The 14,733-nt window shown below is 36.4% G+C and overlaps 1 protein-coding gene across 2 annotated transcripts in view; it reads right to left on the reverse strand.

Moving 5' to 3' along the window:
- Window positions 1-1,640: 1,640 nt before the first annotated feature.
- CUNH9orf85 (chromosome unknown C9orf85 homolog) overlaps window positions 1,641-14,733 on the reverse strand; it is a 57,488-nt gene continuing 44,395 nt past the window's right edge. The window contains exons 3-5 of one of the 2 annotated variants that reach the window (XM_036261332.1): window positions 3,400-3,513; window positions 2,772-2,931; window positions 1,641-1,962 (exon numbers count right to left, since the gene is read on the reverse strand). In XM_036261332.1, coding sequence (XP_036117225.1) covers window positions 2,787-2,931; window positions 3,400-3,513 — 259 coding nt within the window. In that variant the 3' untranslated portion in view covers window positions 1,641-1,962; window positions 2,772-2,786. Of the gene's footprint in view, window positions 1,963-2,328; window positions 2,932-3,399; window positions 3,514-14,733 lie in introns of those variants that run through there. The other variant, XM_036261331.1, reaches the window with a different exon arrangement.

Consider the following 14,733-nt stretch of genomic DNA (forward strand, 5'->3'; position numbering starts at 1 on the left):
TCTAAAATTCAATAAAATTTTTTTTTCAATGAACTAAATATAGTAATTAAATTTAAGTCTGCTAAAAGAAAACAGAACCACCATTCTTAGCACTAAAGAATAAAATGCAGATATTAGTAGGTGTCACTAGGTGATGCTGTTTGTTAAATTTCCCTCCTGGTAATCTGAGGAATTATTCAGATGGGAAAGAATTTACTCTAGGCCTAATAATAATTTAGTTATCTCTTTAACCACAAAAGTTACATAGTGCAGAAAATAAATTTATATGCTAACAAGTCACACAAATTGGGAAAGAAACTTTCGGTATGACTGTAAGCTTAGACTATTGAGACTTCTACATAATGAACATGGTATCTCTACTTATTTTTATCTTTCTCTATTTTCACCTTTATTTTCTTTAATATCCTGATAAGATTATATATATTTATTTATTTTATTTTTTCTTATTGACTTTAGAGAGAGAGGAAGGATGGAGAGACACAGACACATCAATGAGAGAGAACATCAATTGGCCACCTCCTGCATGCCCCCCACTAGGGATCAGGCCCACAACCTGGGCATGTGCCCTGACCGGGAATTGAACTGGCCACCTCTTAGTGCATGGGTCGATGCTCAACCACTGAGCCACACCGGCTGGGGAGATTATATATATTTTTGTTGACAGCGTTCATAGATATTTTTAAAATGTATTCCTGATTAACATATATTTTAAATGTGTCTTTACTTTTTTATATTGAAAAATTTTTTAAACTCTTTTTTCAGTGACTGATTTTTAGAGAGGGGAGACAAATACATAAAGAGACATCAATTTGTTGTTTTATTTATTTATGCATTCATTGGTTGCTCTTTGTATGTGCCCTGACCAGGGATCAAACCCACAACCTTGGCATATCCAAACAATGCTCTAACCTACCGAGCTACCCAGCCAGGACCTATGTTGAAATATTTTAAAATAAATTGACATTACATTCTTAAATATTTAGTATGCATTTCTTATATAACATTATTACACTTCTCCAAAACAATTCCTTAATATCTTCTAATATCTAAAAACCAGTCAAAACATTCAAAGGAGCTCAAACTTAGTAATTAGAAAAATAAAAATTAATGAGACAAAGACATACATTGCACACATATCAAACTTCAGAGCACTGAACGCTAATACACTGCTATGGGGAAGGAAGAGAATACTTCTCGAAAGACAGCTGGCATTATACAGGGTGGGGCAAAATGATGTTTGTATGGAAAATAATACAATAATTAATAAATAATAATACAAGAATAAACTGTTTCTCGTACTCACAACTGTAAACCCACTTTTGCCCACCCCTGTGGAGTAATACTGAAGATGCAGATACCTGATGCCCTCGACCACTGCTGGATTCATATATACAAACATGTGTACCAAGAAACAAGGCATATGTACCAAAAAACATATAATAGTGCTCACAGCAGTATTGTATTTTTTTTTCTTTATTGATTTTTTTGAGAGAGAGGAAGGGAGAGAGAAAGAGAGAGATAGAAACATCGATGAGAGAGAACATCGATAGGCCGCCTCCTGCACGCCCCCCACTGGGGATCTGGCCCACAACCCGGGCATGTGCCCTGACAGGAATCGAACTGGGCGACCTCTTGGTGGATGGGTCGATGTTCAACCACTGAGCCACACCGGCTGGGCGCAGTATTGTTTTTAATAGGAAAACATTGAGATAACTCAAATGTCCCTCAAGATTAGGGAGTATAAAGTAAATTGTGGTATGTAAATACAATAGAACAAAACAGAGTCATATAAAATAAACTAATAAGAGTTCTTGCAACAACCTGAATTAATCTCACAAATTTCATAATAATAAAATAAAGGAGATTTACAAAATAACATACATAATATAAGTGTATTCAATAACCAATGCCTGCCACTTATTTTCAAATGGTTCAGCAAACAAAATACATTTCCATATCCACCTATTCAGATACAAAGAAAACATGGCAAATTGTTAACAGATATGAACCTAGGTAGAAGTATACAAAGGTTCATTGTATTATTTTGTTCTTTAGGTTTGAGATTTTTCAAAATAAAAATTAAAAAATAATTTAAAAATCAGATAAAGCTAATGTATATTGTTTAGGAGTAGTTTCTTCATCTGGGTGATAGATGTATGAGTTTTCTTTATAAGTGTTTATTAGACTATGCATCTATATTTTATGCAGTTTTCTGTATGTGTTTTCACAAAAGAAAAAAGGTGAAATGTGATGATGTACATAAAAAAACTTTTAAAAAACTGCTACATACTTGTTAAACATTATTAAAAAAAAAAAAGTTTTGCTTCATAAAGCACCCAAACATAAGGTAAGGGGACTCTTGTTATGTGGGTTATTTACTTGAGATAAATTTATCAAAGGGTACATACTGAGGACCAATTTTTGAGGCTAGCAATATGTCATCTGATTTTTCCATGATATAGTTCTAAAAAAACCTTCAATTCTGAATCTTGTTTACTATGGTATTAGGTAGCATATTCTTCTAAATAATTCCCATGAACTGCAATAAGATACCCCAATGCTCATTTTGGCAGATACTCTAGCATATGCTACTTAAAAATTTATTGTAAGAAAACTGCGTAAGTTTTATAATTACTCAAATATCATACACAATTTATATTGTCCATGTATAAATGTTGCCACTCTATAGGTTATTCCAAATTCTTCCTTAAGATTTCACAGTTTTTTGTAAAACCTTCAAAGTGTTTAGAATTTCATGTTTTCACACTGACTTTAAATATATTATTCTATTTGTCATCTTCTTCTGAGTCATCTAAATCAATATCAAAGTCTAAATCATCATTTTCTTCTTCATTTCTTCTGCAGCTTCTTCTACAGTCAGAACATGGATTATTTTCAATGTTTTCTGTCTTTTCTGGTTCTTTATTAAACCTAAAGTGGAAGGAAAAACTTCTCTTTATTTCTCAGGCTTTCACAATTTAACTGTGTAGACTGAAAAGAACTTTACACTACATTTCCTGATTAACAGAAGCCTAATGAAACAAGCATAGAGAAAAAGATCCTTGAAGACTAATTTAAGATCTAACAAATTATAATACTGCTGTCAATAAAGTGGGTTCAACAAAATTAATGCATGATATCCATTAAAGAAAATTAATTACATAATAAGGAACTTTTTGGAATGAGCCATGAATATGAACTTCATGGATAAATATTTTAATTTCCTAAAAATAAGAAGTTTCACTTTTATTGTAATGATAAATTAAGACTTTTTCCTGTTAGGTAGAAAAAGTCTACATTAGTGTGATAAGATTCTCAGAGCTACTGAATGTTTCCTTAAATAAAATTCACTTATCAATTACTAAAAGAGTAAAACCCAAACATAAAAAAAATACTCACGGAGTAACAATGTCTTCTTTCTTTCCACATTTTGCACAAACTTCAAGTTCACAGGCACATGGTCTACATATTATGTGATAAGAATCCTTCACTGTCTTTTGTAAACATTTAACACTAAAAGTGGAAAATGAAATCAAACATTAATTTTTATTAACACCTAAGATTTATTTGATAACATGAGCAAGTACAGCTAAATATATAGGTAAAATAAACAAAACAGCCCAGCCAGTATATCTCAGTGGTTGAGCGCTGACCCATGCACCAAGAGGTCACCAGTTCCATTCCCGGTGAGGGCACATGCCCAGGTTGTGGGCCAAATCCCCAGTGGGGGGCATGCAGGAGGTGGCCAGCTGAGAGAGATGTTTCTCTCTCTCTTTCTCTCTCTTTCTCTAAAATCAATAAAGAAAAAAATTAAAAATAAATAAATAATAAACAAAACATCTGAATAGACATTTTTCCAAAAAAGATGCATAAATGGCTAATATGCACATGAAAAGATGCACAGCATCATTAGCCATCAGGGAAATGCAAATCAGAACCACAATGAGATACCACCTCACACCCATTAGGATGATTATTATCAAAAAGAAAGACAACAGCCCTGGCTGGTTTGGCTCAGCAGTTGGAGCGTTGGCCTGTGGACCAGAGAGTCCCAGGTTCGGTTCCCACTAGGGGCACATACCAAAAAATAAAAATTAAAAATTAAAAATATTAAAAGAAACAGAAAGACAACAACAAGTGTTAGTAAGGATGTGGAGAAATTGGAATCCCTGTATTGCTGGTGGGAAGTACAGAGGTGTGGTTGTTATGGGCAGTTAGACAGACATGAGCAGAGCAAGGATGATGGGCCAGGTACAGAAACTCACCAGGGCAGAAAGCCCCAGATGCCTAGCAAGGAGCAAAACTGGGAAAATAAGAACCTTGCCCCCAAGGGTAACCTTTCCTCACTAGCATATTGCTGGTCATGGGTTTTGGAATCCCTGATTTTTCATATCGTTAGTCCTGTGGTTTAGATTCCCTGACTTTTCCTCCCTAACGATGACATCTAGGCTTCAGTTGTATTTCACCTCCAGGTCCAGAAAAGTAGTAAAACCGGAAGAGTGATACCATGGGTGCCGCAGGATCAGCTGCACTGACTACTGACCCCCTGCCCTGGCACTGACCAATCAGTGGAGACCACGGCCCTGAAAGAGCACTGCTGGGAAGCTGATGAATATTCAATTAAAACCCTTCCCTGAGACCTCCCCTAAGATTCCCACCTGCAAGTAGGAGATAAATACCCTCAACACAAAGGAACCTGTGAGCACTCTCCCTCAGGAGAGCATGTCCATGCCATTCCCTTCCCCCTTCTTCCCTCTAAGGGACCCCAGGAGACTTGCAACCAGGGGAGCAACAGGCATCCTCAGCTCACCCAGGCTAACCCCCTGAATCTGTCTCTAAAGCCCCTTCTCTCTGACTTCCCATGAGCCAATGCAGCCCAACCTCGGCTCTCTTGTTGCTTCTTCTCTGCCCTTTTTCATTTCACTGTCCTAAGTGTGTTTTTGCTGTGGCCAATAAATTCTTGCTTGCTTTGTTGCACTTTGTCTCTTGACTGAAATCTTCCCTTCAAGAAGACAAGAACTGAGGTCCCAGCCAGTAACCCCTAACCTAGTCACTTTTGAAGATAATTTGGCAGTTTCTCGAAAGGTTAAATATAGAATTATCAAATAACCCAGGAACTCACTTTTAAATATACCTGAGAATTAAAAACCTATATGCACAGAAACACTTGTACATGAAATGTTCATAGCAGCGTTATCCATAATAACCAAAAAAGTGGAAACAATCCAATGCCCAGCAGTGGATGAATGGATAAATAAGACTTACAGCTATATGATGGAATATTATTTAGTAGTAAAAAAAGAATTAAGTACAGATAAATGTTGCAATGTGCTTGAAAAAGGATGCTAAGTGGAAAAAGTCAGTAACAAAGACTATAAATGATTTTGTTTATATGAAATGTTCAAAATCAATAAATCTATACAGACAAAAAGCAAGAGGTGGGAGATGTTTGGGGGGGGAAATAGAGATTGACTGCTATGAGTCTGGGTTTCTTTCTGAGATAACAAAAATGTTCAAAACTTGATTGTTGTGACTGTTGTACAACTCTGTGATATACTAAAAGCCACTGAATTGTGCACTCCAAATGGATGAACTGTATAGTACGTGAATTAAATCTTAATAAAGCTGTTTTTAAAAGGTCAAATGGAGCCCAGCCAGTACAGCTCAGTGGTTGAGCGTCGACCCATGCACCAAGAGGTCGCCGGTTTGATTCCCAGTCAGGACACATGCCCAGGTTGTGGGCCAAATCCCCAGTGAGGGGCATGCAGGAGGTGGCCAACCGATGCTCTCTCTCATTGATATTTCTCTCTCTCCTTCTCGCTTCCTCTCTCACTCTAAAATGAATAAAGAAAAAAAATGTAAGTCAAATGAAAATGTTAGAAAGAAGAAAAACATGGAGTGAAAGATATACGATATAAGAAATCCACTTTAAACAAAAATAAATAGATAGTTAAAAAGTAGAACAAGAAAAAACATGCAAATGCTAATCAAAAGAAAGTATATTAAACCCTGGCTGGTGTGGCTCAGTGGTTTGGAGCATCAGCCCAAGCACTGAAGGGTCAAGGCATGTACCTGAGTCGCAGGGTTTGATCCCAGGACAATGGATGTCTCTCTCTCCCTCCTCCCTTCCACTCTCTCCAAAAATCAATGGGAAACTATCCTTGGATGAGGATTATCAACAACAAAAATGTATATTAACATAACAAAGAAATCAATTTTCCCAAAACACACAATAATCCTGAATGTTTATGTGCCCAACAATAGGTTGTAAAGATAAATGAGGGAAAACTATTAAAATAAAAAGAGAAATAAGATAAAAAGACAAATTCACAATTACACCTCTCTCTGTAACTAACTGGACAAATAGAAAAAATCAGTAAAGATATAGAACACATGGTTGACGGAAGACTATGAACCAAATTGACATTTATAGACCCCTCCACCTAACATGAACAACATGTTCTTTTCAAGTCCACATGAAACATTCTCCAAGATAGATCATATCTGAGCCATAAAACCAACCTCAATAAATTAAAACAAAAAGACACCTAAAAACTTATATGAAGTATGTTATCTTACCACAGTGAAATTAACTAGAAATCAGTAACAGAAAAATATCTGGGGAATGCCCAAATATCTATAAATTAAACAGATTCTTTCTAAAGAATCTACAGGTCAAAGAGAAAGAAACAGGAAAATTAGAAAATATTTTGATTGAATGACAATGAAAATACATCATCAAAATTTGTAAAATGAAGCTAAAAAAAGTTATTGGGAAATATATATAATTACATGTTTATATTAAAAAAGAAAAACTAAACTTCCACCTTAAGAAAGTAGAACAAGACAGCCCTGGCCAGTTTGGCTCAGAGGTCAGAGCATCAGCCTGCGGTCCACAGAGACCCAGGTTCCGTTTCCGCTAAGGGTGCGTACCTCGGTTGCAGTTTGTCCCCAGCCCTGGTTGGTCGTGTGGTGGCCACTCAATGTGTCCCTTTCACGTCGATGTTTCTCTCTCTGTCTCTTCCTCTCTCTCCCTCCCACTCTATCTGAACAAAAAATGGAAAAATGTCCTTGGGTGAGGGTAACAAAAAAAGAAAAAAGAAAAGAAAAGAAAATAGAACAAGACAAATTAAACTAAAAGCAATCAAAAAGAAGAAACAGTGACATGAATGGAAATTAATGAAATTGAAAACAGAAGAATAGAGAAAACCAGTAATACAAAACCAGGCTCATTGAAAAGATTAACGTAATTAATAACACATAACCAGGCTGATCACGACAAAAAACAAAAGGAAGAAAATTACCAATATCAGAAATTGAAGAGGGAACAGGACTACAAATCCAAGAGATATTATAAGAATAATAACAAAATTTTACTGGCAACTCTATGCCCATAAATCCAATATCAGTGAAATGGACAAATTCAAGAAAGAGACATTATCAAAACTTGCTTAAGAAGAAATACTTAATCTAAAAATTCCTCTATCCATTAAATAAAAATTTAATCATAGTTAAAAACTCTCCAACAAATAAAACTCCAGGCCCAAATGGCTTCACTGATGAATTCTACCAAACATCTAAGAAATAATACTAACTTTTTTGGGGCGGAAATTTGGTTGGTGGGGAGAGACAGACTGCACACTCGGAGGATTAGGAAAGGACTGTTTAGTGTGCACTGGTGCTGGAACAGAGGACCCCCTCCAAAGGCTGGGCCCGCGCCCAGGTTCCAGCTGCCTTTGATACATGATAAGCTTCTGGGTATTTGGGGCTTTCTAGTTCCACTGTAGTTTAGGCGGTTGGCTGATGTAAGGGGCAAGCGGGATTACAGGGGTGGGGTCTCTGCACTGCCAGCTAAGGGGGTTGTCTTCACCCGACCTGCCTTCTCCACTTTACACACATTTTTCCAAAAAAACTAAATAGGAAGAAACAGTTTCCAACTCATTTGATGAGGCCCAAATAGCAAGACAAAACAAAGGCAAAATTACAGACAAGTATTTCTAATAAATATAAGTGTAAAAATCTATGACAAAATGTTAGCAAATTAAATCTAGCAATATATAAAAGGGATACATATCATGACCAAGTGAGGTTTTACCCAAGGGCATGCAAGACTAATTCAATATTAATATTGAAAGGGGCGGGAGAAAATAATAGAATAATAGAGAACTAATCATAGTGGGGTGCTAGCATAGTTATAAGAAATGCTGAATATCCTTACTCTGTTCATCATGATTGCTTTGTTCTGATTAAAGAAAGCCCGTTTTGACCTGACCGGGAGCTGTGCGCCCTGGGAATTTACCTCAGGAATGCTATCCATTCTCCTTACCTGAGAACTCCCCCCAACCCCCATCATGGAAAGACTAGCAACATTGGAGTCTTGGAGATGGTATACTGGAGACAGCCCACATTCCCAGCTCATTTTTCCCTTTGCCTACTTCCTCAATCATTTGACCCACTGATACTCCTTTTTGCCTACTTCCCCATGGAATACCCAATATAAGTGACTGGCTATGGAGGGAGTGGGGAGCAGGTTTTTGCAGGATGACCTGGTTGCTCTCCATACTGCTAGCATATTGGAATAAATGCTCTTATATGATTCAACCTTGTCTCTGCTTAATTGGCTCAAGTGGTGACAAGCAGCCCAGACCCATTGTTGTCCAGTTTCAATATCAATAAATGTAATTCACCAAATCAATGTTCAAAGGAAGAAAAATCATAGGGTAATCTCAATAGATGCAGAAAAGGCATTTGACAAAATTCAATATCCATTCATTATAAAAAGCCTCAGCAAATGAACTGAAGGAAATTTCTTCGATCTCATCAAAAATATCTACAAAGAATCTATAACCAATATCATACTTAATGATAAAAGACTGAGTCCTGGCCAGTTTGGCTCAGTGGTTGGAGCGTCGGACTGTGGACCAGAGAGTCCCGGGTTCAGTTTCTGCTAGGGGCTCGTATCAAAAAAAAAAAGAAAAGAAAAAAGACTGAATACCTTCCACATAAAATCAGAAATAGGACAAGACTATCTGCCCTCGTTACTCCTAGGCAGCACAATAAGGTCAAAAGAAATAAAAGCCATACAGTTTGGAAAGCAAGAAATAAAACTGTCCTCATGTAGAAAATTCCCAAATATCTGTTTTAAAAATATTAGAAATATGCCCAGCCCATGTGGCTCAGTGGACTGGGCATCATCACATGGACTGAGAGGTCTCAGTTCAGGGCACATGCCAGGTTGTGGGTTCGATCCTTGGTAATGGGTGCACAGGAGGCAGCCAGTCGATGTTTCTCTCTCACATAGATGTCTCTCTCTCTTTCCTCTAGCTCTAAAAAAATCAATAAAAACATATTTAAAAAATATTAGAAATAAAAAGTGAGTTTATTAAAGTCACAATATATAGGGTCAGTAAACAAAAATAAACTCCTTCTATTTCTATGTTGTAGCAATGGCCAATGATTTTCTGTAAAAATTAACAAGCTAAGTATAAAAGTTATAAGAAAAAAGCAAAGAAACTATAATGGCCAAAACAATTTTCAAAAAGAAAAACCAGGTTGGAAGATTTTTTTTCTGACTGGATTTCAAGACTTACCATTGTTAGCTCTTAACTTCCATATTACTGCCCTAAACCTCTCATTCCAGGAAACCAAAACCCATCACTCCAGTCAAGTGGAAGGGAATGATGGAACCACCCTAACCCACTCAAAACTGTAATCGGTCGCTGGACATGAAAAACAAGTTTCAGGAGACCCCAGCCCCTGACCAATCAAGAACTCGGGAGACCCCAGGCCCGACCAATCAAAGATGACCACATCTCCTCGGCTAAACGACCACCCCCCCTCCCAGCCCTAAATTTAAAAATCCCTAGTCTGTACAAGCCGGTTGCTACTCTCTCCTTAGAGGTAGTCTGATTCCCAATAAACCTGCACTTCTGGAGACCCTGCACCACCTCCTTCCACCTCCTTCTTACAACCATAAAGTTGCAGTAATCAAGAGTGTGGCATTGGTGAAAGGATAGAGCGAGCTGGAATGGAATCCAAAAATAAATCCATACATATGTCAACTGATTTCTAACATAGGACAACAGGAATTCAATGAAGAAAGGGTAGTTTTTTCAACAAATGATGCTGGAACAACTGGAAAGCCATAAAATATAAACGCAGAAATTATTTGCAAAACACATATCTCATAAAATATTTATACTAAGGATATAAAAAACTTTCAGTAGTACAAAACAACTCAATAAAAACAGGAGCTAATGAACAGAAATAACTTCCCTAAAGAAGAAATAGGGATGCAAAATGAGCACTTGAAAAGATGCTTAGCATCACCAGTCATCAGAAAAATGCAAATTTAAGTCACAATGAGATACAGCTTCAGGTTAAAATATCTGTAACTCTCATAAACTGCTGGTGAGAATGCAAATGGTACAGCCACTCTGGAAAACAGTTTGACAGTTTCTTATAAAAATACCCTTAACATACAACCCAGCAATCTCACTGCTAGATATTTACTCAAGAAAAATGAAAATATATGTTTACACAAAACCTGTATATAATGTCAGTGTAATTCATAATCACCAAACTAGCAAAACCATCCATCAACTGGTGAATGGATGAACAATTGGTGATCCAATTGGTGGAAAAATAAATTTGGATTAGAAAAATTTTCAGTGTTTTTTTTTTTTTGCTTTAATTTTTTAAAGTTTTAAAATAAATTTAAAGAAAGTTTATCTTGGTTAGGTTCATCTGAGGCTTTAAGAAAATTAGAATGTTTTCATTTCTATATATATGTTGTTTCACCCTAGGGACTTCTGGGGTAAAATCCTTAAATACTCAAATTCCTAATTCAGGGATAAAACTTTTCAAAACTGTCAAAGTTAAAATTTGCATGTAAAATGGGCTTAAAAATGGGATCTCCTGTTTTGGAATCTGAAGTCAAAAGATCACAGATTCTACATTCTCTAGCCCAACTAATCCCCCAGTGACTCTAAACACTAACTCAATCACCTGCATAGTTTATTAAAATGTAGATTAATGGCTACACCCATTATTTACATAATCGGAATCTTGGAGATGAGTTCCAAGAATCTGCCTGTTAAACAAATCTTCAAGGCATTCTTATGCACACTACCATTTGAAAGCCCTTGACCAGATCAAAGCAATACTTCCTTGATGTGGGGGCTTTCCAGTGTTCCCATTGCTGATCGAGCCTATAATGGCCACTTTAGAGAAAAGAAGGAATTCTACTGCTGAAAGAGATTATTCTCTTTTCAAATTTAAATTAATTCTGAAAACCAGTTAGGTTATATTAGGCTAGTACTTCTGTGAATAAATATATATATATTTATAAGGAGATATACACACTTTTTTAAATCACATTTACTCTCTTTATAAATATGTTTGTGAAAATGTAACCTATATAAATTTTAGGCGTTTATAACCTTCCAGTTTCTCTTTCACAGAAGTGGGACCTTTGTGTGCCTTCTCTTTCAAAACTCTTAATCCATGCTTTACATCCTCACTGGGAATAGAGGGAGAGAAGGTCTGAAAGTAATTGAGTTTCTGAATTTTTTTTTTTAAACCACAATACTACATTTGCCTAGCCATAGAATCTTGATCTTAAGCATTAAATTGTTTAGACATTTAATGAGAGGAGATAAGAATTCCAAGTTGTCATGAAACTTATGAAATATCTTTAAAATAATTATAAATTATTTAATCACTCCTATGTATTTTTTTTTCATACAAAATACATAGTAAGAACTTTAAAATAATCTAAATTCAAATTTTACCTAATTTCCCTTGAAAGTGACTGAATTTTTAAAAATTTATGAGTACATTGCTAAGAGAATTTCAGGTGCTGAAATAATGATGGTTTGCCCTGGCCGGTTTGGTTCAGCGGTTAGAGTGTCAGCCTGCGGTCCAGAGAGGCCCGGGTTCGGTTCCTGCTAAGGGCATGTACCTCGGTTGCAGTTTGTCCCCGGCCCTGGTTGGGTCGTGCGGGTGGCAACCAGTCAATGTGTCCCTTTCACATCGATGTTTCTCTCTCTCTTTCTCTCTCCCTCCCACTCTATCTGAACAAAAAATGGAAAAATGTCTTTGGGTTAGGAATAAATAAATAAATAAATAAATAAAATAATGATGGTTTTGCTTTCTTTTCATTTCTCTACAATTCCTAGGAATAATCAAACAATCTTGACCATTCGCATATTACAACTAATTATTTTAGTGGAAACCATGGTCAAATAAAAACACAGGTCATTCCTAAAAACTATGTTTGCTAACAAAGGAGGCAGTAATACACTTTTTAAAAATGCTATTTTAAAAGTAAAAGATATTTATCTTTTTACAATAAAAAACACAAAAGAAAAAGTAATTAAAAGTTTTAAAATGTTCACTACATATTTAAGGATGAAAATCAGAGGCAAAATTTGAAGTTTTCAATGGACCTCTGTAAATACTGGAAAATATTATTTTGAAAATGGCACTGATTTAGCCCTGGCAGGTTTGGCTCAGCGGTTAGAGCGTTGGCCTACAATCCAGAAAGACCCGGGTTTGGTTCCCGCTAAGGGCATGTGCCTCGGTTGCAGTTTGTCCCTGGCTCTGGTTGGGTTGTGTGGGTGGCAGCCACTCAATGTGTTCCTTTCACTTCGATGCTTTTCTCTCTCTCTCTCTCTCTCTCCCTCCCTCCCTCCCACTCTATCTGAACAAAAAATGAAAAAATGTCCTCGGGTGAGGATAAAAAGAAAAGAAAATGGCACTGATTTAGAAAACCGAAGACCTAGATTCTAGCTAGATTCTAGACCAGCTTTGACATGTCCTTGCTATACAATCTTTGAAAGTCATTATACATTGATTCTAATTCTTATGACACTAAAAGTGCTAGCACATTAGGCATGAACAAAGACAGTGGCACCTCCACAAAATCAGATAAAAAAACAAAAATAAAAACCCATATATATATTTTTAAATCCTCACCTGAAGATATTTTTTTTAAACTGATTTTTAGAGAGGCAGAGAAATATCGATGTGATGTGAGAGAAACATTGATCAGTTGCCTCCTGTATGTGCCCGACCTGGGATCAAACCCACAACCATTTTTTTTTTTTTTTTTTTTTTTGGTGTATGGGACTGGGCCACCTGGCCAGGGCAAAAACCCATATACTTTTTAATGACATGTCAATAATATTAATATAACTTTTTATATTGTATAATAAAGCATATCAATATTTGGAAGATGTATAACTCAGTAAACTAATATTTTCCAAAATCACCCATAAGAGAAAGATCTATTCAAAGCACAAGACAGAGCAATTTAGTGTAACAGCATATAAAGTGTTCACTGATATAGTTTCAGATTTTACATTGTAGAAAATTGTCACTTGTTGAGATTTGGTAGTATCAAAGATACATTTCTACAAATATCAAGAAAAGGCTATTAAAATTTACTTTCATTTTCCTTCTGAAACCAAGCATCCATGTGATTTTGATTAGCTCCGGCAATCATTTACCCCCACTCACCTGGGTCTCTCTCCCTCCCACCCAGAGATCTAACCTTTCCCATAATCAGCAACCCCCTAGGATGCAGAAGACACTAGCCAGACCTGACTAAATTATCTCAAGGTCAGGACCTTTGGCAGGCTAAAGATAACATCTTCACATAAATTTTGTTTCAGCTCCCAAGCACCAAGGTGGAAGGACCCCTTGGCTGCTTTCCCCTGAAACCAGACAGGACGCCTGAAGAGACTTCAGAGCTGTCCTCAAGAACTGAAGTAATTACCCTTACTTCAACTCCAACCAATCAGCTCCCAGCATGACCCAAACCCCTAATCCAGGGTGTTTTGTGATTCTACTTTATATAATCTGTAACCTATCTGCCACCCAGGAATTCAGACTTTTGAGTATTAGCTTCCCATTCTCCTAGCTGGTGCAATTCATTGATAAAATAACCAATATTTCTCCACCACAACTCTCTGTGTTTATAGTGTTTGGCTCTGCTAGTGTGGGGTGGCGAACTCTTTCTGTTCAATAACACTTCTACTAGCCAGACATTAAAGGAATTTGTAAATATGTTAAATAATGCCACTTGTCTAACTAATATTTTTTATTAAAAAAAATTTTTTTTCTTTACTCATTTTAGAGAGGGAGGAAAGGAGAGAGAAAATCGATTGGCCGCCACCTGCATGCTCCCCACTAGGGATTTGGCTTACAACCTGGGCATGTGCCCTGGCCGGGAATCAAACCCATGACCTCTTGGTGTATGGGTCAACGCTCAACCACTGTGCCACACCAGCCAGGCATACTTTTTATTTTAAAAGTTATTTTTCGCCCTGGCCAGTTTGGCTTAGCGGTTGGAGCATCGGCCTGCGGACCAGAGTTCCGGGTTCGGTTCCCGCCAGGGGAGCGTACCAAAAATGAATGAATAAATAAATAAAATAAAATAAATAAAAGTTATTTTTCATTGAACAGTTATTAATATTAACATTTAATGGACATATGTTATTTATACACATATTATTTATTAAGTAATTATTTTAAAATATGTCTGATTTCATATCTAATATAAATATCAATAGTTATAACCCATAGAAACCTATATAAACCAAGCTCTCAGGGGTCCCCAGTCATTTTTAAGAGTATAAAATAGTCCTAGAACAAAAGTTTGAGAACCAGTGATATACACAATAAATACCAATAGGGAAAAGAACTTATCTTCTATTTCTAGTACTTACT

This window comes from Molossus molossus, unplaced genomic scaffold (assembly GCF_014108415.1).
Source record: "Molossus molossus isolate mMolMol1 unplaced genomic scaffold, mMolMol1.p scaffold_m16_p_14, whole genome shotgun sequence".
Classification (NCBI taxonomy): Eukaryota; Metazoa; Chordata; class Mammalia; order Chiroptera; family Molossidae; genus Molossus; species Molossus molossus.